Source organism: Gadus chalcogrammus, chromosome 7 (assembly GCF_026213295.1).
Source record: "Gadus chalcogrammus isolate NIFS_2021 chromosome 7, NIFS_Gcha_1.0, whole genome shotgun sequence".
Classification (NCBI taxonomy): Eukaryota; Metazoa; Chordata; class Actinopteri; order Gadiformes; family Gadidae; genus Gadus; species Gadus chalcogrammus.
In genome coordinates this window covers 2,217,055-2,243,389 of record NC_079418.1, presented here as the reverse complement: position 1 = coordinate 2,243,389, position 26,335 = coordinate 2,217,055, and the positions used below count along the sequence as shown (strand labels likewise).

Genomic DNA, 26,335 nt, shown 5'->3' with positions numbered 1-26,335 from the left:
ATCGCTCTCACACAGACACACAACACAGACAGACGCTTCTATGAACATCCTAACCGTACCCACAGAGACATACTGTTGTTTCTCTTGCTCCTGACAGACTTATTGTAAGTCGCGCTGGGTAAAGCGCCTGCTAAACGCCCTGAGTATAAACACCCCGAGTGTAAACACCGAGCGTAAACGCCCTGAGTTTAAACACCGAGCGTAAACGCCCTGAGTGTAAACGCCCGAGCGTAAACGCCCGAGCGTAAACGCCCTGAGCGTAAACGCCCGAGAGTAAACGCCCGAGTGTAAACGCCCTGAGTGAAAACACTGAGCGTAAACGCCCTGAGTGTAAACAACGAGTGTAAACGCCCTGAGTGTAAACACAGAGCGTAAACACTGAGTGTAAACGCCCAGAGTGTATACGCCCTGACTGTAAACGCCCTGAGTGTAAACACCCAAGTGTAAACTCCCTGAGTGTAAACACCCCGAGCGTAAACACCGAGTGTAAATGCCCCGAGTGTTAACACAGAGTGTATACACCTCGCAGCACAGCTCCAGCGAGCATGTGTGCAGAGCGAGGCGACGTGGCCCCGGCCGGTACCTTGGCCCTGGGTGTAGTGCGGGCCCCCGTTGAGCTGGTGGTGGGCGGGCTGCCCGGTGACAGAGGAGGGCCGGCGGTAGGGCAAGGACCCCCCCACCGGGGGGCTCTGCACCGTCTGCAGCGGCCGGTTCATCGAGTAGAACTGAGGCGCACCTGGGGGGGGGGGGACACACGGACGTTAGCGTATTCTCATCCTCATCATCACATTCTAAAGGCTGAAGCTGGACCAATGAGGCGCCGACACTGTGAGTCTCATCCACTGAATGGAGGATGAGGTTTGATCAGCAGAAACCAACAGAGCAGGTACACCAGCATGGAATGACAGCGGCTATGTAGCGGTAGCATGGTAGCGGTAGCATGGTAGCGGCGTGACGACATCCAGCCCGGTGCATTCAAAACACGACAACATCAACAAGACGCAGCCAGGGGCTGGCGATGGATCCATGGCGACTATGGGATGAGGAGGAGAGGCGCGATGGACCGACTGAAACCACGGAAACAGAGAAGAACTCCAAACACACTCTGGATCTTTGTGTGTGTGCGTTAAATCAACTCACCGAGCGACACACTGAACCACAATCAAAACTCAAAAACACAAACTTAAAGGTCCCATGGCATGAAAATGTCACTTTATGAGGTTTCCTAACATTAATATGAGTTCCCCTAGCCTACCTATGGTTCCCCAGTAGCTAGAAATGCCGTTAGGTGTAAAACGAGCACTAGGTATCCTGCTCTGCCTTTGAAAAAACGAATTTTGATTTCAAATTTGGCCCCATATGTCGTCATAAGGGGCCAGGTTACCTCCCCATCTTTGCTTTGCCCTCCAAGAGAATTTGGCCAGCCAATGAGACAATGAGCTACGACTGTTGTACACTTCTTTGTTATTTGGATAACCGTTCTGCTGTTGGTGTTATGGCGCATAACATGTCGGTTCTCTGACATCTCTGGTATTTCCCCCACTACGAGACTCGTAGTGGGGCAAATACCAGCCATGGTTGAGAAGGAATTGGGAGAATGGAACTTTGGCTTTGCCAACCCAAAGTTTTTTACCACCAACTTCGGGTTGGTGGTGCCTTGGCAGCGGGGCTACGGCGGGAGACAATCGCGGGCAACAATCCCTTCCTCCTCCATGTCGTGGTTCAGTCTACTTCAGATTGATGTGGAAGTGGGAGAACCAGAGACGTCAGAGAACCTGACGCAGTCGTTTAGAGATTCATAATATCATCTGGTGGCTCACACAGCTTTTGGCCGTGATAGTATATATTATATGATATTGATATCTATGCATAATGTGATATAATTGAGATATAGAGCTCCAGGACTCCCGCCGGAGCACCCGGAGTGTTCTAGAATATTTACAGAACACGTCCAAAGGCTGTGTGCACCCCACCATTGCGATACATCCACTGTAAGCAGAGCGCATGGTACCGTGGCCACAAGCTGCTCAGGGCCACACCCCCACCCTCCTCCTTGACCCGCCTCTCAAAACGGCACGTTTGTGGAGAGCTCATTGTGGGACTGGCTCGTATTGGCTGAACTTCATGAACGTCTTCAAGTACTGTATTAAGGGCCCAATAACACCTATACATAAGCATCCATAAAGCAGCATAAATGGGACCCTTAACAAACTTCTAAAAGAAAGGAAAAAGAAAAGGAAAATGGAGATGAGGGTATCCATGGCAACAGCATCCACCTTAATGGAGGGGGGAGGGGCCTCAGGCAGGAGGGGCCTCAGGCAGGAGGAGGGAGGGGCCTCAGGCAGGTGGGGGGAGGGGCCTCAGAGAGGAGGGGGGAGGGTGTGTGATGAGGTGGGATGCAGGTGGTGGGGGGGGGGAGGAGGCACTCACCTTGTGTCGGTGGGGGGGTGAAGGCGTGGCCTGTGCTAGCGGGGGGGACGGAGGAGGGAGGGAGCTGGGGTGGGGGGGGAGGGGGGGGGACAGGCAGGGGCTCCGTGAGGGGGGGGACCTGGGGGGGCCCGTCCAGGGCGGTGGTGGGGGCCCCGGGGCTGGGGGTGGGGCTGGGGGCGGGGCTAAGGGTGCCGGGGGTGGGGGGGGTGGAGGCGGGGGGGGGCTTGGCGGAGGTGGAGAGGGGCGGGGCGGCGCCTGGGGGTGGGGGGGGGGAGGAGGGATGAGAAGAGGAAGAGGAGGAAGAGGAGAGGGGAGAAGGAGGGAGAGAGCAGCAGATCAACAGGAGAGGTCAGAGGTCATGTGACTAGAGGTCAGAGAGGCTATGGTTCTACGGTGGAACCAGAGGTCAAGAAGACTCCTCTCCAAGAGGGGCGTGTTTGTGTGTGTGTGAGACTGAGCCAGAGAGAGTGAGACAAGACAGAGAGAGTGAGCCAGAGAGAGTGAGACAGAGAGAGTGAGACAGAGAGAGTGAGACATATAGAGTGAGACAGAGAGATTGAGACATATAGAGTGAGACATATAGAGGGAGCCAGAGAGTGATACTGGAAGAGTGAGACAGAGAGTGAGACATATAGTGATACATATAGGGCCCTATTTTAACAGTCTAAAACGCAAGTGAGAAGCGCAAGTAGCTTTGTGGGCGGTTCTATGGCGATGTTGCTATTTTACCGGCGCATAAATTAGGCTTTTATCGTCTATGTAAGATATATCAATATAATTTCCAAGGGGATACAAGATTTGACAATATCGTTTATATCAGGGGTTTTCAAAGTGTGAGAGAGTGAGCCCCTCCTCAGAGAAAAAAATTCAGCTGAGCCCCCCCCCCCCCCCATTTATTTTTTCTAAAGACCTGTGTTTTGAAAGCTATCTTAATTATTTTACACATTTTAAACATCTCTGATCATAATTTTAAAACATTTGAAACTTATTTTTTAAACATTTGAAACATATTTTTTAAACATATTTTTTAAACATTTTAAACATATTTCTGAAACATTACAACATCTTTGTGCGTTTTTAAACACATTTCTTAACACAATTTAACAACTTTATCTAAGCATGTTTTAGCTTAACCTTTTTTAAATACATTTGAACATCTTAATCTGTGTAAACTGCCAGTTTACGAAGATTCCTTCAGGGTCCCCGACTCTGAATTTTCGGAGTCGAATCAGATCTGCTTTTTCAGTCCAGAGATTCAACTATTCGGCGGGGTTTGTTTACCGGCGTTGCTATGGTGACCTAAATTATTATAAGCAACTGAAAACGATGCCGGTTTGAAACTAAAACTGTGATTCTGAAAAAAGTATAAATGCTATCAAAATTCCGTTTGGATAGTATTGAAGATAAAAGTATGTCGATTTGTTCAATGGTTTGAACGATGGTAAACGGTTGAAAAATGAATGAGTTACGATGTCTAGAAGTAGGTGTATCAGAATGGGCAGACGTCTTCAATGAAAACCGCTGAAAACGAAGCGGTATGAAACTAAAACGGTGGTTCTGAAGAAATTTTAAATGATATCGAAATTCTGTTTAGATATTATTGAAGATACAAGTGTCTAGATTTGTTAAATGGTTTGCACGAAGATAAACGGTTGAAAATTAATTTAGTTAGGTTACTTCTACAGTTGAAGTACGATTGATGATTTGAATCATCGACTTTCAGGTTTTTCTTCGGGTTTATTTTTTTCTCACGTCACGCCCCCCCTGAAGAACTCTGGCGCCCCCCACAGTTTGAAAACCACTGGTTTATATCGATATATGCGTTAAAATGGTCAGTTTCAGCCTCAAGCGTCTGTGGATGCCTTGGAGACTGTGTGAGCGCGACCCCTCCCCCTCCCACTCTGTCCTTCCGAACGTGCCGTGTGCAAAGACGCCTCATTCCCGCCCCCGCCGCCCCCTCACAACACAACGAACATGGAGGATACCAGTAAAGAAAACGAGACGGCGGCGGCAGTGGCGGAGCCAGGAAATTTCCATTGGGGTGGCCAGGATGGGGCCAGTGATAATTTTTGGGTGGCAAGCATGTGCCTCACCAGTAGATGCAGAGCTATTTAAGACACATACAGCAAACATCTCAACATTATTCGGAATTCAGATGAAGGTGCAATAGAAAAGTATTCAATATATTTAAATTGTTCTTATACCTAAAGGCAAAGTAACAAAGAAGCTAAAACTTAAAAAAGAATATACACTTATTCTGTATTCATACTTGTTTTTAAACTGTGTTGATTTACCGATTGCTATTTGTGTTATTTGTATTGTACGACTGAGTCGAACAATGGTTGTACAGATATGCATTGACAGCAAGGTATTCTATTTTATAGTAGAGATGTCCTCAGTTTATGGCGACAAGCCAAGTCAATTCTCTCAGTGTATCATCAGGAATACAAAACAAGGATACAAAATTAGAAGTGCAATGTTTTTTTTAATCAAGTCTGATCACAATATGGATTTATCTTTAAATAACAAAAAGTATAAAATACTGAGCTAATGTATAGAAATATGAAAATAAATAAAATAACATCCTGAATACAATTTGCTGAATTCCAACAAATGTAAATATGACAAGCATTAACAGCCTGTTTAAATAAGCAGTGTCAATTTTTCTTCAATTCGATTCATAAACATCTATCAAACACATAATAACAAACATCATATTCACAATGGGTATTAGGCGGACTCTGCAAGATTAGATTCAAGTTTGAGCCACATTTACACATATCAGACAGAGAATCCAAACAGTGACATCTCATTAAAACTGAACACTTCAAAGACTGTCCTTAAAGATCTATCGGTTCTTGATTTGGAAATGTCTGTTTGAAAATGGAAAAAAAGGCATATTAAATTATTAAATTACAGCAGAGATTAATAACAATCAAGATAAACTCATACATTGGAGTGTACTATCCCATGTTACATCTAATGGATTATCTGAACACTATAATCTGCTGAAAACGTTATAGATTTGAGGCCATTCATCCAACTCTACTCCAGTTGAGGACGGTGAGTGGTATGACTCATACCTGTTTATGAATTATCAGGCCACTGTATCAGATTGTGCAAAACTGAAGTGGAATTAAAGTGTCCAGTATGTGTGAAAGAGTGAGTATACCTGGAGGTACCTTGGGCCGCCACTCGTTGTTGGAGGCTCCTCTCTCTCGCTGTCTGAATCTTCTGTGGGAATCTAAATATATATATTAAAAACATTAATAGGTGTTTAAAGTATTTTCCACAAGGTGTAATGATCCACTATCCAAGTATTTCACAGATACAAAAGATTAAAATTCATTTTCTACAGCATTAAACATATACAGTATAAACTTGTGGACAATATCGATGAAAAGTTAGCAGAAGAGTACAACATACAATGTAAGATTGACAATTTACCTGGGGATCCACTGGGGCCACTCCTCAGGGAGGACTCTTCTGTCCTGCTCTCGATCAATCTTTCAGAAACATCAAAAATAATTACAATAAGGTGTACAGGTAATTTTCCTAAAGGTTTTATAATGCATGCTATATAGTGTTTAACAAACACACTATAAGCTTAAGTATAATATTAGTGAAAGTGTCTCTGGGTAGCAAATAAAAATATGCCATACTTTAATGTACTGAAAAAACGAACTGATATGTTTTACAATGCACTTTCAACCTGACTGTATATGAATAGACAAACTTTAAGCCAATTGTAAATAAGATAACCTCATACCAAGCTGTACTATATGTGAGTCTCTATACCAGGGGTGCCCAACCAGTCGATCGCGGTCTACCAGTAGATCGCTGACAGATCCCAAGTCGATCGCGAGGGTGAAGAAAAAAAAAAAAAAAAAGATTTTTTTTTTTTTTTAATGAAATTAAATTTGCGCGGGACATATACGCGCGGTAGCGCATGTGCTGTTAACAGCAGTTGAAAGCCGTCAACAGTAGTTACACACTCCTAAACGTTGGCATGGCTGAGGGGAAACAAGCTAGGTTCACGATACAACCCCCCCCGTCAACAATTGTTCTCTTCCCCCCCCCCCCCCCCCCCCCGGCTTGAAGGTAGGTTTGCTGGTAGATCTCGGGAGGTTGGCTACTTGAAAAGTAGATCTTGGGTCAAAAAAGGTTGGGCACCCCTGCTCTATACTGTATACCTGGAGGTCCATTTAAGTTGCTGCTCTCTGGGGGCTCCTCATCCTCGCTCTCTGCCTGTTTTTTCTCCATCTCACCCTCATTCTTTGCCTTAGCTGACTTCTTTCCACTTGCCCTGAAGAAGGACGCTATGTCTGCCTTCTTCCTCTTCATTATTTTTCCCTCTGTAATGACACTTATCCAAAATGCAGCATAAATACTGTATATACCTGACACAATCATAACACGTTCTGGCAACAATAGCAGTTAACAGCAAATAACTAGATCGAAAGTCGATCCGAAGTTGCAAAAACAAATAAGTGTAGAGACTAGAGAGATTATATTAAAACACTGTACACAATCTCGCAACGTAGTTATCAAATACAGCATAGCGTATAGCAATTTTAACAGTTTACTATGTTCTCCTCCGATCTACCTTGCTTCTAAACTTTGCAAAATAGATAGTCATGGGTGGGATAGTCAGTTATTAGAAGACAAAAACAACATCCATTATGATATCATACCTTTCTGTTTTGGGTTTCTTCACTTAGCCGCAGGTGCCGGTCGAAGCGTCAGGTGGTAACAGGCATTCAGGGCATGCTTGAGCCGTTTAATTCAAATACAGGACGTGTGTGCGCTGCGCGCGGCTAAAGGGTCCGGCAGTGTACTAGCGGTACGAGAAAGGTTCCGCATTTTTCCACAGCCGTCAAAACTTTTGACCGCTGTGATCCGGTGCTTGGGGTGGCCAATGGGGTGGCCGAGATTCTACGGGGGGTGGCCGTGGCCACCCCCGGCCACCCCCTGGCTCCGCCACTGGGCGGCGGGAGACGAAATTCTTTTAAAGAGGAGAAACAACGGCTCCATAATATAGCAATGGTTCAGGTTTAAAAAAACAGATGAGCAGCAGCTGCAGGTCATCTGTAGAGAGTGTAGCAAAACCGTTGCAGCTAAAAGTGGAAGCACAACAAATCTGTTCCACCATTTACAGCAGCGGCACAAAGTGCAGTATGAGGAATGTGTAAAACTCCGTGGCTGTGCTGCTGCATCAACGGCCGCGACAGCTTCTTCTGCCCCGAAACCAGGGCCGGCACTCGGCATAGGCGACCATAGGCGATCGCCTAGGGCGGCAAATGTGTTGGGGGCGCCCTTAATTAATTATTTAAAATATACGAAACAAGCGAAATGAAACCAAACATGTTCCCAAATGGAACGGAGAAGGGAGGGGGCGGGGGATTAAAGTTAGGGCGCACTGAAACCTTCACCGTAGTACGCAGGACAATGCGACAAAGCCATAAACCCACTCTATAGAAAATATCGAGATATATATCGTCTATCACCATTAGGCCCAAAAATATCGGGATATCATATTTTTCCCATATCGTGCAGCCCCACATACACACACGCGCGCCCGCATTCATTCATTCTTTTTAACACTCACTCGCGGTAAAACAATGTTTTCTCACGATCAAATACTCATCAATCCTAAAAGTTATGGGCTTGTACACGATGTCTGGGTCAAGAAAATATGTGTGCTGTACGGTGTTTGCAGATGCATTGATTTAAAAGTACAACTTATTACCGCTGTATCAGCTGTTCTTTCCCAAATAATTTACCAAGAATGTGTGGCTAGGTAGATGAGAGAAGCAAAGTGTCTAAGCGAGGTGCACAAGCAACATCATGCATGCGCCCTTAAAATAGCATCTGAACAACGCGCCACTGACTTTTAACCAGGTATTTCCTGGTTTGTGGCGCAATAGATTTCTGAAACTGCAAAATAGAACCAGGGAACGTTTGCGCCAGAAAGCGCCTCCTCCTTTCGCCGAACCGCCCCTTGGGGCGCAAGATCATTCCCTAATTTACCGACACTAAAAAGTTATGGGCTTGTACACGGAAAAGAACGCTCCGCGCCAGTTGCAAACTAGCAACGACACATGCGCCAGTGTAGAAAGTCAATTGCGACCGGATGCAAGATAGGGCCCTAAGAGTGAGACATAGAGAGTGAGACAGAAAGGGTGAGTCTGATAGTAAGACATCAATACTGAGAGAGAGTGGGACATGAAGAGTGAGTTAGAGAGTAAGTGTGTCTGTGTGTGTGCATAAGAGACGGTGGGACAGAACGGGTGAGTGAGTCTACCTGGGAAGGCGGTGGGTGGGGCCGGCGTCGGCACGGCGATGGGCAGTCCCACGCTGCCACTCCCACTGTTCTCTCTGCTGCTGCTGCGGCTGCTGCTGGGGTGACTGCCCCCACTGCTGCCACTACTGGAGAGAGAGAGAGAGAGAGAGAGAGAGACAGACAGAGAGAGAGAGACAGGGTTAGGGTTAGACAGAGAGACACACAGGGAGAGACACACACACACGCACACAGAGACACTCACACACACAGCGAGACACAGAGAGCGACAGACACACACAGAGACAGACAGAGACACACACACAATCACACAGAGGAGACAGAGAGACACACACACACACACACACACACACACACACACACACACACACACACACACACACACACACACACACACACACACACACACACACACACACACACACACACACACACACACACACACACACACACAGGGAGATACAGAGAGACACACACAGAGACACACACACGGGTAGCAAAGAGAGAGACACACACAGAGACACACACACACACACACACACACACACACACACACACACACACACACACACACACACACACACACACACACACACACACACACACACACACACACACACACACACACACACACAGACAAACAGGGAGACACACAGAGACACACACACAGACACTTAGAAGTTAAACCTTAATCACCCCTCCCTTCATACTCTGAGGAGTCTTAAGGATGACATTATAAAATCCTCCGTTTTCAAAATCGGCCTCTTCTTACATCACAGGTGGGCGTATATACGCTGGATAGATCAGTCTACCAGCCTACCCAACGGACGGTAGCAGACGCTGCTCATCTATCCGTCATACATCTAGGTGGACACGCCCACCTGTGATTTCAGAAGAGGCCGATTTGCAGCGGCTAACCATACTCACACCTGGTGGTGTGATACGCCCCCTGTTAAACACTCCATGGTCGCCCTGGTCTAGTTTCTACAACGGCCATTTGATGATCATGTGGTACAAGCTAGACGGATACGTCCGTACGAGGCTAAATACTAGTAGTAAACTAAGTAGTAATCTAGTAGTTTAAAGGGTACTAGTTACAGCCTTAGTTGATACCTGATGGATAGTAGTAGTCTAGTAGACTAAGTAGCAGGCTATGTAGTAGTACTAGTAATAGACTAAGTAGCAGGCTATGTGGTAGTAGACTAAGGAGTAGTCTAGTATATTATAAATAAAGGGCTCTAGCTGCGGCTAGAACCCTTCAGTACAGTACAGTAGAGTACAGTAGAGTACGGTAGAGTACGGTAGAGTGCAATAGAGTATGGTAGAGTACAGAACAGTGCAATAGAGTACGGTAGAGTACAGAAGAGTACAGAAGAGTACAGTAGAGTACAGTAGAGTACGGTAGAGTGCAATAGAGTATGGTAGAGTACAGAACAGTGCAATAGAGTACGGTAGAGTACAGTAGAGTGCGGTAGAGTGCGGTAGAGTGCGGTAGAGTGCGGTAGAGTACAGTAGAGTACGGTAGAGTACGGTAGAGTACGGTAGAGTGCGGTAGAGTACAGAAGAGTACGGTAGAGTACAGAACAGTAGAGTACAGTAGAGTACAGTAGAGTGCGGTAGAGTGCAGTAGAGTACAGAAGAGTACGGTAGAGTACGGTAGAGTACAGAACAGTAGAGTACAGTAGAGTAGAGTGCGGTAGAGTACGGTAGAGTGCGGTAGAGTACAGTAGAGTACAGTAGAGTACAGTAGACCAAGAGCGTTTCATTCTAGGCGAGGGGAGCGAGACCACATGACAGTGAGACGGGTTATGAACACAAGACAGACAGCAGACAGACGGACGAGATGAGAGGAAGCAGCGCCGGACAGGGGGGTTTGGGGGAAGGGAGGGTTTTGGGGGGAAGTGTTTGTGTCGGCTAGTCATGAGGAAGAGGAGGAAGAGAAGGGACCAGAAAAACAAGGACTCAACTAAGGAAAAGGGTTACGGGGGCTCTCAGGTGGGTTAGGAAGAGATCGGAAGAGCTCAGAAGGGGTTTGGGAGGGTTCAGAAGGGGTTTGGGAGGGTTCAGAAGGGGTTTGGGAGAGTTCAGAAGGGGTTTGGGAGGGTTCAGAAGGGGTTTGGGAGGGTTCAGAAGGGGTTTGGGAGGGTTCAGAAGGGGTTTGGGAGGGTTCAGAAGGGGTTTGGGAGCGTTCAGAAGGGGTTTAGGAGGGTTCAGAAGGGGTTTAGGAGGGTTCAGAAGGGGTTTGGGAGCGTTCAGAAGGGGTTTAGGAGGGTTCAGAAGGGGTTTAGGAGGGTTCAGAAGGGGTTTTGGAGAGTTCAGAAGGGGTTTGGGAGGGTTCAGAAGGGGTTTGGGAGGGTTCAGAAGGGGTTTGGGAGGGTTCAGAAGGGGTTTGGGAGGGTTCAGAAGGGGTTTGGGAGGGTTCAGAAGGGGTTTGGGAGCGTTCAGAAGGGGTTTAGGAGGGTTCAGAAGGGGTTTGGGAGGGTTCAGAAGGGGTTTGGGAGGGTTCAGAAGGGGTTTTGGAGAGTTCGGAAGGGGTTTGGGAAAGTTCGGAAAAGTACGGGAGAGTTGGGATGGGGTTCGGAAGAGGGAGTGGGAGTGTGAAAGAGGTTCGGGAGCGGGCGGAAGACTTCGGGAGAGGTTGGAAAAGTTTGGAAAAGTTGAGAAGGGTTTTGAGGAGTTGGGAGGGATTGGGTCGGGGGTGGGAGGGATGGGATGGGTTTGGGGGGGGGGGGGGGGGGGGGGGGTTCACCTGTAGGTGCGGGTCCTTTGAGAAACGGATCGGGCGGGGCTCTGCAGGGGGGGCGGCCCGGTGCGGGTCGGACTCGAGACGTAGTCGTTAGGGACAACGGGGGGGCGGACCGGCTCGAGGGTCCGGTAGGGGGATTGGCGCCTGCGGGGGAGGGGTGGGGGGGGAGGAGAGCGAGGGGAGGAGAGAGAGGGGAGGAGGGGGGGGGGGGGGGGGGGGAGAAAGAGGGGAGGAGAGGAGAGGGAGGGGGGAGAGAGGAGGAGAGGGAGAGAGGAGAGGGAGGGAGGAGAGAGGAGGAGAGGGAGGGGGGGAGAGGGGAGGAGAGAAGAGAGGAGAGAGGGGGAGGAGGAAGAGAGAGAGAGGAGGAGAGGGAGTAGGGAGGGGGGAGGAGAGGGGGGGAGAGGGGAGGAGAGAGGAGAGAGGGGGAGGAGGAAGAGAGAGAGAGGAGGAGAGGGAGTAGGGAGGGGGGGAGGAGAGGGGGGAGAGAAGGAGTAGGGAGGGAGGGGGGGGGGAGGAGAGAGAGAGAGAGAGAGGAGAGAGAGAGGAGGGAGGGAGGGAGGGAGAGAGAGAGAGAGAGAGAGAGAGAGAGAGAGAGAGAGAGAGAGAGAGAGAGAAGGAGAGAGAAGGAGAGAGAGAGAGGGGGGAGGGAGGAGGAAAGAGAGATTGAGGAGAGTTATACGGAGGAGTACCGAGGAGAGAAGGAGAGGAGGAGATGGGAGGAGAGGTGGAGGTGGTGGGGATAGGAGGGGGGAAGAGAGAGGGAGAGGGGGAGGGGGAGGGAGGAGGGGGAGAGCAAAGAAACAAACAGGTGCAAACTTAAAAAACTGGGAGTTGTGACTGGTGGAACGCAGGGGGGATAGCAGGGCCATTGATTAGGGGTGGGGGGGGGTGACAGGAGCGTCGTCAGGGCAACACACAGCTGGGGGGTGGACCTCAGCGACACTACGGAGACACAAACACTCTCCCTGCTCCATGATGTTGGGGGGGGGGGGGGTCATTATACCGACCAATGAGGGGAGGGCTGCTACTGGGAGTGGTAGTACTGGGAGGGCTGGCTCTATTCCTCAAGAACCACTTCCTGCTCTATTCCTCAAGAACCACTTCCTGCTCCAGAACTACTTCCTGCTCTATTCCTCCAGAACCACTTCCTGCTCTATTCCTCCAGAACCACTTCCTGCTCCAGAACCACTTCCTGCTCTATTCCTCCAGAACCACCTCCTGCTCCAGAACCACTTCCTGCTTTATTCCTCCAGAACCACTTCCTGCACTATTCCTCCAGAACCACCTCCTGCTCCAGGACCACTTCCTGCTCTATTCCTCCAGAACCACCTCCTGCTCTATTCCTCCAGAACCACTTCCTGCTCTATTCCTCCAGAACCACTTCCTGCTCCAGAACCACTTCCTGCTCTATTCCTCCTGTACCACTTCCTGCTCTATTCCTCCTGTACCACTTCCTGCGCTATTCCTCCAGAACCACTGATATACTGAGGGTAGGGCGCATTAGGCCCCTGGCCACACTGTTCTCTACATCTAGAGAGCATCAGGCTAGCTTCTAGAGAACCCTAAGCAGCGCTAACATGTGTTTTAGGGGGGGGGGGGGGGGCTTGAATGGGGAGGAGAGGCGGTTGCCGTGACAACCAGGACCCAGGTGGAGGGTGAAAGGGACAGCCACCACCAGGAAGTAAATTAAACCTTCAACCAGATCAATGAACACACACACACACACACACACACACACACACACACACACACACACACACACACACACACACACACACACACACACACACACACACACACACACACACACACACACACACACACACACACACACACACACACACACACACAGCTGACCCCGAGCAGCGGTGGGGCCCTTGGACCGGAGGTCAGGGGTCGGGTACGTACCCCAGGGTGCCCTTGCGGGCGGTGGGGGGGCTGGGGGGCTTCTGTGTGGGGGGGTTGGTGCGGGGCAGCGGGCCCCCCGCCTTCACGCTCTGGGCGCTGGCCTGCAGGAAGAGGAGGGGTTAGTGGTCTGGGCTGACACAGGGGCCCCAATGTAACACAGGGACCCCAATATAACACAGGGGCCCCAATATAACACAGGGGCCCCAGTATAATACAGGGACCCCAATGTAACATAGGGGCCCCAATATAACACAGGGGCCCCAATATAACACAGTGTAACACAGGGGCCCCAATATAACACAGTGTAACACAGGGGCCCCAATGTAACTCAGTGGAACACAGGGGCCCCAATAGACCTCAGTGTAATACAGGGGCCCCAATATAACACAGGGGCCCCAATATAACACAGGGGCCCCAATATTTACCAATCAGCCAACCACAGCCAATCACATGCTTCTAGATCACGCCACCAGTAACACGATAGGTTGACAGATATCAATTTAAATAAAGAGAAACGCCCCCTTTATCCAGTGTCAAGCCCGTCTGTTTAAGACTAGGGGCCCTTTAAGGCTTTTCAAATATAAAAATATCTATAATCTACAAGATGAAGATGAACGACTCAAAACAAACGTCTCCCCCCCCCCCATGCCTCTCAGACACTTACCTTAAACCTCAACAACCACTGAGAGGTTAGATAAGAGAGCAGAGAGAGAATATAGAGGAAACAGAGAGTTAGTAGCTGATAGGAGGCAGAGAGACACCATAAGGTCATGATTATCAGACGAAGAGAGAGTTAAACAGAGGTGCAGACATCAACATCACTGCATAAGATAAGGTCATGATTATCAGACGAAGAGAGAGTTAAACAGAGGTGCAGACATCAACATCACTGTATAAGATAAGTTCATGATTATCAGACGAAGAGAGAGTTAAACAGAGGTGCAGACATCAACATCACTGTATAAGATAAGTTCATGATTATCAGACGAAGAGAGAGTTAAACAGAGGTGCAGACATCAACATCACTGTATAAGATAAGTTCATGATTATCAGACGAAGAGAGTTAACGACAGAGGTGGAGACATCAACATCACCGGGTTAGTTTGACATTATTCTGTACTGTTATGCTGTAATCCATTTGGATGCTACGTTGTTACGTGCAAGTCGTAAGTTGCAAATCTCCCAGCTTTCTTGCAGAATTTGCGGAGGCACGTCCCCTTTTGGTCGTAGTACATTTGTTATTGTTAGCTACATTCGCCTTTTTGGCAAACCAGCTCGAAAACAAACAACACAACTTTACATTGTATTGCACGCACGGCAAGACCGTGCAATGCATAAATTGGTGACAGGCATAAAGTAGCAATGTAATCAAGTGTGTAAAAGCAGTAGTAGTAGTAGTGTTGACGAGTAGTACGTTCAATTTGAATTTCCCTTCAGTACTAGGTCTGGGTTTTCGGTATGTTAGTGGGTTTTCTCCGTCTACATTTTCTGCATCCAATCAGCGACCAGAGGGAGTGGCTGAGATCAATGACGTTAAAGTCAGCTCTAGGTGACGGACATCTTCACGCACGGTGTTTGGTTTGTTTACAGACACAACGTGATTCCCGGCCAAACGTTAGCGATTGGTTATGGCAGATCCAGAGTGGCACTGGGCAGATCTAATAGTTTTAAACTTCAACAGACACCCGCCTTCAAGTGAGTTAACGTTTATCAATCGAGTAGGTCGAGACTCTCTGTACAAATGAAATGAAGTACGAGAGTCTGGTAGGACCAGGCTAACGTTCGGCATCACTGAACTCCCTCTACTTTCAAAGCGACGGGATACTAGGACCAAAAGGGGGCGTGCCTCAGTGAATTGCCGCAAGAAAGCTTGGAGATTTGCTACTTACAACTTGCACGTACAGGTGTACCATCCCAATGGATTACAGCATGACTTATGAGTGGGACAGTGGAGGCACATGGGTAATGTATTCTTTCACCTGCTGCTTTGACTGACTAGGCCAGAGTCGATTGCATAAAAGTAAATACATGAATCACATCTTCAACGTCGGGTTTCCCGACATTTGAGTTGACCATTCTGAGTGATTGTGGGACGGTGGAGGCTCATGGGTAATGTAGTCTTTCCCCTGCTGCTTTCCCCAATCAAGACAGAGCTCTTCCCTTTTCTATATAATGTGATGTTTAACGCAGACTGAATAGAGTGTTAATGAGTGACACTGAGCTCGCCTGAGTGAATCAAACTCAGAGCTGTAATGACCTGCTTTAGTACTTCAAATAGGAATGCTATGTTTCTTTGAGATTGAGAAGAAGCAGAATTGCGTAAATCCTACCGACTAAATGAATATTCAGTTATTCTTCTCTCGAGCAACGGCCCCTTGAGTTGATGCGTTTATCGGGTGTTTGATTTGACACGTTGCTCAGCCCGTTATTAAACATTCATTATTAACTCTCTTTCTGAGCATCAGTTAAATATGAATGCTTGCAGCGGCTGGCTCTGCTAGATCCTTTGATCCTCCCAGTCCTTCTCTGGTGCCTGTGACTGCAGAGGAGACACAGTGTGCATGTTGTGGCGGTGTGCGGTGAAATAGGTGTGTCGCGCTGCAGCCTATAGGAGGCCCTCAGATACGGCAGGGAACATCTTTGTCGAGGTTGGAAGGCAAGAGATCAAACTATTTCTTGACCACTTGTCCTCTGAACCTCACTCCTCCTCCTCCTCTGAACCTCACTCATTCTCCTCCTCTAAACCTTACTCCTCCTCCTCTGAACCTCACTCCTTCTCCTCCTCTGAACCTCACTCCTTCTCCTCCTCTGAACCTCACTTCTTCTCTGAACCTCACTCCTTCTCTGAACCTCACTCCTTCTCCTTCTCCGAACCACCTCACCCCTTCTCCAGCTGGTCCTTGTCCTCCAGGGTTTATACAGAAATTCTTAAGTGGTATTTACTACTTTATTTAATACCTTCACAATATTACAATATACCAGCATGACTTCAAACTGCTGACGCAAAAACTGGCAGAGAGAGAGCGAGAGAGAGAGACAGAGACAGAGACAGAGAGAGAGAGAGAGAGAGAGAGAGAGAGAGAGAGAGAGAGAGAGAGAGAGAGAGAGAGAGAGAGAGAGAGGGCCATGAAAAATAAAAGAAAGATCTATATCACCCTTACCTGGCATCAAAGTTGAGCTTGTATACGGAAGTGTGATGCAGAGATTGGTGTAGGGCACATAGTTGGCAAGATATTCTGCCTGTCCTGGCCTCTTTGGTAGTGGCTTACCCACAATATTTACTTTATTAAAGGCACTTTTCTCCACTAAAGGCCAAATGAGCAGACATGCCAATGGCCCAATGTTACAGGCAGTGACATCTGTCACAAGCTTTCACTATTCCTGTCATGCAATCCGAATGTACTGGATATATTGCATTTACAAAAGTGGTAAGCGTTCGTTCGTATGTCTCTCGCGCACAATCGTTATGTTGGTCTTGAATTATATGATATATGTAAGGGATAATGTTGTAGTACAGAACGCCGGTCATTATCGGGAAAATAAGCCCCGACAGGGCGAACAGGACAGCGACGCGAAGTGGAGGCGTCTTGCTTCGCCCGGAGTGTTTTATTTTCGATAATGACCGGCGACGTTCTATAATTATTACATGGCTCCTTGCCAAAACGAAACAATATCTTCACACGGTGTGTCTTTTTACAATTACCATTCGTAGTGTTGATCAGCAGAGAAATAGTCTGCCAAAGAAGTTGACGTCGCTTAGCAACCAGACACGCTGGGGTTGATAAGTTACCGGACTACTTATGGAGTGGGTGAAGGAAGGCGTGAATCAGGAAAAAAATTAAGATTTCTTGACAACCCTCAAGTTCGGTGTGCATAAAAGTACAGACGGACCAATTGCGAACTGCTGCAGCTGCTGATGCCATCTCTCCAAGTTAGGTAGCCGCACCCACCCCAAACCAATCGGAAGTCGATTATAGCTAACCCCTCTTCTATTCCGCATAGAATTCTATTCCGATCAGAGAATCCTATTCCGATTGAGGCGTATATATGATCATTTTTTATTCCGACTGAGCCGTTCTTCCACTTCTAATCGGATCAGAAGTGTCCATGCTGGTGTCTACCGGTCACACCGGTCTCACGGTAACATCAAAATCCATACCGTAGCGCAAATTCACACCGTGGTACTTCAAACGTTTATACTGTACAAGTCTTTGAATATCGATTCCTTGAGCCAGAGGTCCGAAAATTTGCATTTCCCACATTATTGTCTTTCAAATGACTTTGAACTCGCAAAGAGCTTTGGCAACAAGCCAGCCGGGTATGTCCAGTTTGTTTCAGCGCACGCACCACGCGACATCATTGATATCGCTCAGGGCCTACTCGCAACATAAAAATAAATCCACGCAACTTTTAGTAATTTTAGGAGATAGGCCTGCACGTAAATTACAGAAATTTAAAAACTCATAGGCCTAGTTGGAAATGTAATACCTCGTCAGATGACGTTTATTACTTTTTAATACTTTTTATTGGCCTACCTTGACGCCGTGACCCATGTCGTCCAGGGTGTTGTAGTCGATGGGCTTGCGGATGTAGCGCACCGGCCTCTCCGGGTTGGCGGGGGCGATGATCTTGTGCGTCCGCGCCGTGTTCTTATTGGTCGTCAGGATGCCGATCTCCCGCCGGGCGACCTTCTCCTTGTGGATGTCCACCGTCTAGGGGGAGGGGTCAAGGGTCGTGGGTCAGAGAGACCAATCGATCACATACTGACGAACCGAGTCTAAACACACACACCAGTGTCTGTCTGTCTGTCTGTCTAACCTGTGAGATGTGGTTGATGGAGCTCTCTACCTGCCTGTCTGTCTGCCTGTCTGTCTGTCTCTAACCTGTGAGATGTGGTTGATGGAGCTCTCTACCTGCCTGCCTGACTGTCTGTCTGTCTCTCACCTGTATGATGTGGTTGATGGAGCTCTCTACCTGCCTGTCTTTCTGCCTGTCTGTCTGTCTCTCACCTGTATGATTTGGTTGATGGGGCTGTCTACCTGCCTGTCTGTCTGCCTGTCTGTCTGTCTCTAACCTGTATGATGTGGTTGATGGAGCTCTCTACCTGCCTGTCTGTCTGTCTACCTGTATGATGTGGTTGATGGAGCTCTCTACCTGCCTGTCTGTCTGCCTGCCTGTCTCTCTACCTGTATGATGTGGTTGATGGAGCTCTCTACCTGCCTGTCTGTCTGCCTGCCTGTCTCTCTAACCTGTATGATGTGGTTGATGGAGCTCTCTACCTATCTGTCTGTCTGCCTGTCTGTCTGTCTCTAACCTGTATGATGTGGTTGATGGAGCTGTCTACCTGCCTGTCTGTCTGCCTGGCTCTCTCTCTACCTGGGAGATGTGGTTGATTGAGCTCTCCATGCGGCGGAGTTGGGAGGCCTGGATGTCCAACATCTGCAGCACGTTGTTGGCCAGCGTGTTGATCAGGTAGGCCACGGAGGCCAGGCTTTGGGTAGCGTAGTTCTTAGTCTCCTCCAGCGCCCTGTGCTTATCTGGGGACTGCAGGGAGAGAGAGGAGGTCAGGACTACAAAGATGGACAACAGCAACGGAGAAAGGAGCTCAGGACTACAAAGATGGACGACAGCAACGGAGAGAGGAGCTCAGGACTAAAAAGATGGACGACAGCAACGGAGAGGAGGTCAGGACTACAAAGATGGACGACAGTAACGGAGAGAGGAGGTCAGGACTACAAAGATGGACGACAGCAACGGAGCGAGAACGTCAGGACTACAAAGATGGACGACAGAGCAACGGCGAGAGGTCAGGACTACAAAGATGGACGACAGAGCAACGGAGAGAGGTCAGGACTACAAAGATGGACGACAGAGCAACGGAGAGATGACGTCAAGACTACAAAGATGGACGACAGCAACGGAGAGAGAACGTCAGCCTACAAAGATGGACGACACCAACGGAGAGATGCGGTCTGGGCCCGGTTTCCCGAAACCTTCTTAAAGCCTTCTTAACGCTACGTCATTCGTAACCTCTACTAAGGCCCCGTCCACACGAAGCCGAAACGGGCGAAACCGTTACGGTTTCGATCTATCCGGTTTCGAAGTATCTCCGTAAAGACGAAGCCAAGCGAAACCGGATAGATCTGTAGAAACGCTGTAGTAAACATTCCAGGCCCATAAGGGGCGCTGCTTCTGGTACACAAATCCAGAAGAAGAAGAGGCGAGCATGCGCATAAAGGCTGCCCCCCGAACCACTAACAACACAAACAAACAGCTCTTCTACGATGGCGAACTACATTCTCAATAAATATTGGCTTAGCAACCCAACAAGGGACATGATATGCTGCAGAACGATTACAAGCTTGTAGTCCGGCATCATCTTTTTTGTTGTGATTTCTGAGACTCCGCGGGCTTAAGAGCCATTGGCTAGGAGGTCGAGGGGTGGGGCGATGACGTCATGGTTTGCGGTTTCAGTCGGTTTCAGGCGTCCACACGAAACCAAAACGAAACCGGATAGATTTGAAACCACCTCCGAGGGTGGTTTCAGAAGTTTGCGGTTTCGGTCAGCGGATTCGCCGGCTTCGTGTGGACGGAAGGCCGAACCGTACAAGACCTTTGCGGTTTCGCCATGAAATCGGCTTCGTGTGGACGGGGCCTCAGTCCCTCCAGGATTTTGCGGCCTAAAATGCCTGATGTTGCGTGAGCTTTTCCAAAAAGTTGCGATGAAAGTTGCTGGGTTTTTTATGTTTTTGTTGTGATTAAAGTGCGAGAGGAAATGAAAGTTGCAATTTTTCTGACGTTAAATATTAAGTTATTACTGAAAAAAACATTAACTAAAAGAACAAAAACACAGAGAAATGGTCCAATGAATAATAGATTCTTCATTCTTTCCGAGCTGGTAATTGACTTGGATGCAACAGCCTGTGTTATAATGATCTGCCCCGTCGTCTGACTTCCTGCCTGCAGTTCTGTAGTTATGTTTCGCGGTGGCAAAATGCTTATCAATCGAAGATTTCCGCTTACGTTCCACCACAACATTGCATGCAGTGCAAAATAATTTTCCCCCACTTTCATGTAGAATACCAGGATACTGCTTTTACAATTTACAATTAGGCCTAAAAAAATAAAAAGTTGGTTCCTGTTGAGGTCATGGGTAGGTAGGGAATTTATTTTATTTTTTTATTTTATTTTTTCCAGCGGCAGCGAATGATAGGTAGTAGGGCTGGGTATCACTAGGTACCCCACGATACGATACTATCACGATATTTTACCCACGATAACGATAATATCACGATACAGCGATTCTACGATTATCGATATATTGCAAGAAATTTCACCCACGATACATCACGATATCTGTGTCACTGAAGAAATTCAGAATTTATTACAAAAACATTTTATGCAAAGTAACAGAAAATTAGAAAACAAAATAAATGCAGAAAACATTTCATTGCTTAGTTTCATTCGCTCTGTTTACAGTGGATGTATCGCAATGGCGAGGCGCACACAGCCTTTAGCCGTGTTCTGTAAATATTCTAGAACACACGGGAGTCCTGGAGCTCTATATCAAAATATGATCATATAGCCTACATAGATATCTATATCATATAATATATATTATAACCGCCAAAAGATGTGTGAGCCGATATTATGAATCTCAAACGACCGCGTTGGGTTCTCCGACGTTCCTGGTTCTTCAACGTCCTCATCAATGTGAAGTAGACTGAACCACGACAAGGAGGAGAAAGGGATTGTTCCCGGGCAGCGCTTAGGCACCTCCACCTCCGGCGGTGGTCCCTCAGCGGGTCTCAAGCTGGAGACATTCACCGCCAACAATCCCTTTCTCCTCCATGTCGTGGTTCATGTTCTTGAGGGAGTCAAAGCCAAAGTTCCTTCCCCCCAATCATTCTCAACCTTGGCTGAGATAACCCCCAATACGAGTCTCGTTGTAGAAATACCAGAGACGAGAGTCCGACAGAACGGTTATCCAAATAACAAGGAAGTGTACAACACTTGCGATACAGTCCTGGAGCTCTATATCTAAATAATATCATATAATACATAGAAATCTATATCATTTAATACATATTATCACGGCCAAAAGCGGTGTGCGCCTCCAGACGATATAATGAATCACAAACGACTTTGTCGGGTTTCTGCGACGTCTCTGGTTCTTCCACTTTCACATCAACCTGAAGTCGACTGAACCGCGCGCTGCCTGCTGCCGGCTGCCCGCTGCCGGGCGATGGTGCCTCGCGGCAACCGGCGGCATGACGCAGTTCATGTACTTCAGCCAGTCAAAGCCAAAGTTCCTTTCTCCCAATTCCTTCTCAACCATGGCTGAGATAACATAACTCCCACAACAGTCTCGTTGTGGAAATACAAGACACGTCAAAGAACCGACAAGAAACACTTGCGTTACAGTGTGTGTATTCACACAAACACACACACATGTGGCGCTCGCACGGTCGAGTCTCATTGGCGGGCCAACGTCTCTGGGTGGGCCAGGCAGAGTAAGGGGAGGAGCTGAGATTCCTGATGACGTCAAGAATACAGACATTCCAAATCAGCGCACTTGAGCCTCCGTTTTTTCAAAGGCGAGCAGAACAGCTAGTGCTCGTTTTACACCAAACGCAAGTTTTAGCAATTGGGGGACCATAGGCAGGCTAGGGGAACTCATATTTATGTTAGAAAACCTCATAAAGTGAGATTTTCATGTCATGGGACCATTAAATATCGATATTTAGCGTCAGCATATCGATAACGTCCCGCAAGACGTAATATCGCGATATGTCGCAGTATCGATATTTTGGCACACCCCTAATAGGTAGGTTTTCATTTAAAAACGAGAAAATTCGCTCATCCTTGTACAGAATGAAGAGGTGCTGTACCAAAACGTAATTATAGTTTGCATCATCATTTTTTTTTTTTTAAAGCTCATAAAATAATTTGGGTCGCACATAAATTGACAGGGTCAGTCGGAAACCAGAACCAAACAATTTTTTTTTTTAGGCCTTAGGGCATTTAGCAGACGCTTTTATCCAAAGCGACTTACATCGTTTAGTACACACATTGACACACCGACGGCAGAGTCAACCATGCAAGGCGACAGCCAGCTCGTCAGGAGCAGTTAGGGTCAAGTGTCTTGCTCAGGGACACATCAACACTCAGCTAGGAGGAGCTGGGATTGAACTAGCAACCTTTCGGTTACAAGACAACTGCTTTACCTCCTGAGCTAAGCCGACCCCTTTTCCCAGTTATTTTGCTCGGCAAGGCTGAAACGTTGGACGCTCACATGCTGCATGAATGCTTGAATCGCTTGAAGTAGTAAACACGGAAGTAAGGCGGAAGGTTGTTGGATGGTTGCAGTGGTTGGTTAAAATTGCGACACCACACTCAATTCGCAGTGTTTGATTGATATTGCGTTGAAGTTGCAAATCATAACATCGCGAAATCCTGGAGGGCCTGCAAAATGTATATATATATATTTTTTTCTTTTTAAATGTTAGAATGGGTGTTAAGTTCGTCTCTTAGTGCTTGCTGCAAGTTCACTTTAGTCCATCAATGAAATGAGCAGCCATTGTTGTGACGTGATCTGGGAGGACTCGGGTTGCTTTACTTCCGCACGAAACTGAGCGAAAACTCAGACCCAACAGAGTGTGCCAAGTAGGGCCCGACCGATTCATCGGCCTGCCGATTTAATCGGCCGATTATAGCCTTTTTGAAAATAATCGACATTTGCCAAAAAGACGCAGATTACAACCGATTTTTTTTAAAATGTTATTGTGCTTAGTATCCTGCAGATTGCGCTCCTACTCGCCTAGCTAACTAACAACTTTAGCTGGAGTAAAAAAGAGGAGATTGAATTTTACCGTACAACATAAAAGCACGCTCGCTCAGGCAGCTGCGCGCTCACCTCACCAATGTACACAAGACGCGTTGTATGAGCATGTTGTGCCTGTTTTTCTTTAGGTCCCAGGCCATGTTAATTTGTTATACTGTAGACTCCAACGGTGAGACCATACTGCTCAGCACGCACGTGTTAGTCACTGCTCACAAGCGCAGCACATTGGGAGTTAGTTATTTATTTTACATTTTAAATTACACTAATTTTTGACTGTAAATGTACTCAAAGGTTCTGCATTCAATTCACATATTCGTCAAAAGTGTTTAAAGTATATTTAAGGTATCAAAAACTACGTTTTATATGCTTTTTTTTTTTTTTTTTTTTTTTTTTTTAATCGGCCGATTAAATCGTAATCGTAATTTTTCTCTGAAAATAATCGGCATCGGCATCGGCACTCAAAAATCAAAATCGGTCGGGCCCTAGTGCTAAGTACTTTCCTCTGAGCTTAAGGTCCGAACCTCCGAAACTTAGCGTTTTGAAGGCGGCCTTAGTCCAAAGAGACTTGCAGGAACTGGAAGTAAGGCATAAATAGATTGTGCAAACACGAGACGAAGGCTCTGGAGCAAGAGGTTACAGCGTTTAGGTTTATTAGGAGAGGAGTCAGTGAAGGTTTAGCGTTTAGGTTTATTAGGAGAGGAGTCAGTGAAGGTTTAGCGTTTAGGTTTATTAGGAGAGGAGTCAGTGAAGGTTTAGCGTTTAGGTTTATTAGGAGAGGAGTCAGTGAAGGTTTAGCGTTATGTTTATTAGGAGAGGAGTCAGTGAAGGTTTAGCGTTTAGGTTTATTAGGAGAGGAGTCAGTGAAGGTTTAGCGTTTAGGTTTATTAGGAGAGGAGTCAGTGAAGGTTTCAGCCTTCAGGTTTATTAAGAGAGGAGTCAGTGAAGGTTTAGCGTTTATGTTTATTAGGAGAGGAGTCAGTGAAGGTTTAGCGTTTATGTTTATTAGGAGAGGAGTCAGTGAAGGTTTAGCGTTTATGTTTATTAGGAGAGGAGTCAGTGAAGGTTTAGCGTTTAGGTTTATTAGGAGAGGAGTCAGTGAAGGTTTAGCGTTTAGGTGTATTAGGAGAGGAGTCAGTGAAGGTTTCAGCCTTCAGGTTTATTAAGAGAGGAGTCAGTGAAGGTTTAGCGTTTAGGTTTATTAGGAGAGGAGTCAGTGAAGGTTTAGCGTTTAGGTGTATTAGGAGAGGAGTCAGTGAAGGTTTCAGCCTTCAGGTTTATTAAGAGAGGAGTCAGTGAAGGTTTAGCGTTTAGGTTTATTAGGAGAGGAGTCAGTGAAGGTTTAGCGTTTAGGTTTATTAAGAGAGGAGTCAGTGAAGGTTTCTTTGGCCGGCAGACACTTTTTGGTTGTGTGCGGAAATGGAAGAGCAATGAGCACAGGACAGAGGATGAAGTGGGCCATCGGACAATCAATAAACAGACGGGGACACCGAGAGCGACAGCCAATCAGCTTGCAGAGGAAGGGCTGGGAGGGTGGGAGACTGCGTCTCTCCATGTGTCACACCAAAGTGATCGGTACATTCGGCAGCACCAGAGTCTAGTGATGGAGGACCCTTCATCCGGAGCGTGCGTGCATCTCTCTCTCTCAGGGGGGCCCAGGGGCCACTAGAGGTGTGTGGGGGGGCCAGGGGCCACTAGTGAGCCTAGGGGGCATAGGCGCAGACGGAGGGGCCACACACAGAGTGGGGGGCCTCAAGGTAGAGTACACCGTGTTCAACACACACAACTCATCAGCTAGAGGAAGAGCCAGCCAGATGGCTACATTACCTCTCACAGAGAGGAGGAGGAGGTCATGTGATGCTGCTGCTTCAGGAGCGGGGGGATGCATAGGGATGACTCCGGATGAGAGCACATGACAGTCTGCGACACTCAGTCACATCTCCACTATTAATAACCTCAACACGAGACATGTGATGAAGGAGGCACCACACTGTCACATCTACACCATCACAGCTACACCGTTGGGGGAACTGTCCTTTAGACGGAGGGTAGACTCAATGTTTAACGTGTCTAATATCCAACATTACACCATCAGAGGAACTGTCCTTTAGGTGGAGGTGGACTCAATGTTTAACATGCCTCATATCCAACACATTACATCTGAGACATAGAAGTCTTGGCTGATGCAGTAAACATTATGATGAGGTGATGAACCGTGTTCATGGTCTAAAATGAATATTTAGCATTACGACACAGCTTTCAATTGAATTCCAAAAATGTTGGGTGAACACCAGGTAGGGTGTGTGTGTGTGTGTGTGTGTGTGTGTGTGTGTGTGTGTGTGTGTGTGTGTGTGTGTGTGTGTCTTCCATATTGTAAATGTGTGTGACCTGTGCGTACACATCTACATCAACACATCCGGCCCACCCCTCCACCAGTCTGCTGGTACGAGGAGCCGACCGGTCGATCCTGCTGGGTGAGTAGGCTCTGCCACCCGGCCTCACCTTCCTCTCAGCGTCAGAACCCCTGCGGTGGACTCAACCTGTCCGACCACACCGCCCCGCCCCAACCACACCGACACACACACCACAGGCCGACTAGAGAGAGAGCAGCAGCCATTGTAAGGTATTCTAATGAGAGAACGAGAGAATCAGAGAGGGAGAGACGGAAGGAGAGAGAGAAGAGAGATGGAGGGTGAGAACGAGCGAGAGACGGAAGGAACGAGAACGAGAGAGAGAGAGAAGGAACGAGTGGGTGGACTTAAAGAGGAGTTGGACTGGATTCAAAAGGCGTCTAAACTTTAATGAGGGGCTTTATCACACACACACACACACACACACACACACACACACACACACACACACACACACACACACACACACACACACACACACACACACACACACACACACACACACACACACACACACACACGTTTATAGGAGAGACCTTATAGCGTTCCTTAATAAAATAGACAGTGTTCCAACTGTAGCCAGTGCCTGGTCAGTGGTCACTGGTCAGTACCTAGACCTGTCGACCATCAACAGTACTGGGACATGATGTGATGTATTGATGCTGGTCTGCTTCCTCTCAGAGGGAGATGGTAGTTCT

The 26,335-nt window shown here is 47.6% G+C and overlaps 1 protein-coding gene and 1 long non-coding RNA gene across 6 annotated transcripts in view; both read right to left on the bottom strand.

The window, feature by feature from the left end:
* Nucleotides 1–26,335, bottom strand: part of LOC130385512 (abl interactor 2-like) — a 33,473-nt gene that overhangs the window by 5,952 nt on the left and 1,186 nt on the right. For 2 of the 5 annotated variants that reach the window (XM_056594026.1, XM_056594027.1), the window contains exons 2-7: nt 18,762–18,929; nt 17,921–18,097; nt 13,386–13,486; nt 11,481–11,621; nt 8,735–8,859; nt 584–736 (exon numbers count right to left, since the gene is read on the bottom strand). In XM_056594026.1, the coding sequence (XP_056450001.1) occupies nt 584–736; nt 8,735–8,859; nt 11,481–11,621; nt 13,386–13,486; nt 17,921–18,097; nt 18,762–18,929 (865 nt within the window). The remainder of the gene's footprint in view (nt 1–583; nt 737–8,734; nt 8,860–11,480; nt 11,622–13,385; nt 13,487–17,920; nt 18,098–18,761; nt 18,930–26,335) is intronic. The other 3 variants (XM_056594029.1, XM_056594031.1, XM_056594030.1) reach the window with 2 other exon arrangements.
* On the bottom strand, nt 5,142–6,488 carry LOC130385520 (uncharacterized). The gene is made up of 3 exons (XR_008896032.1): nt 5,878–6,488; nt 5,603–5,674; nt 5,142–5,303 (listed from the first exon to the last, which is right to left on the bottom strand). It is a non-coding gene; the product is annotated as an uncharacterized LOC130385520 (long non-coding RNA).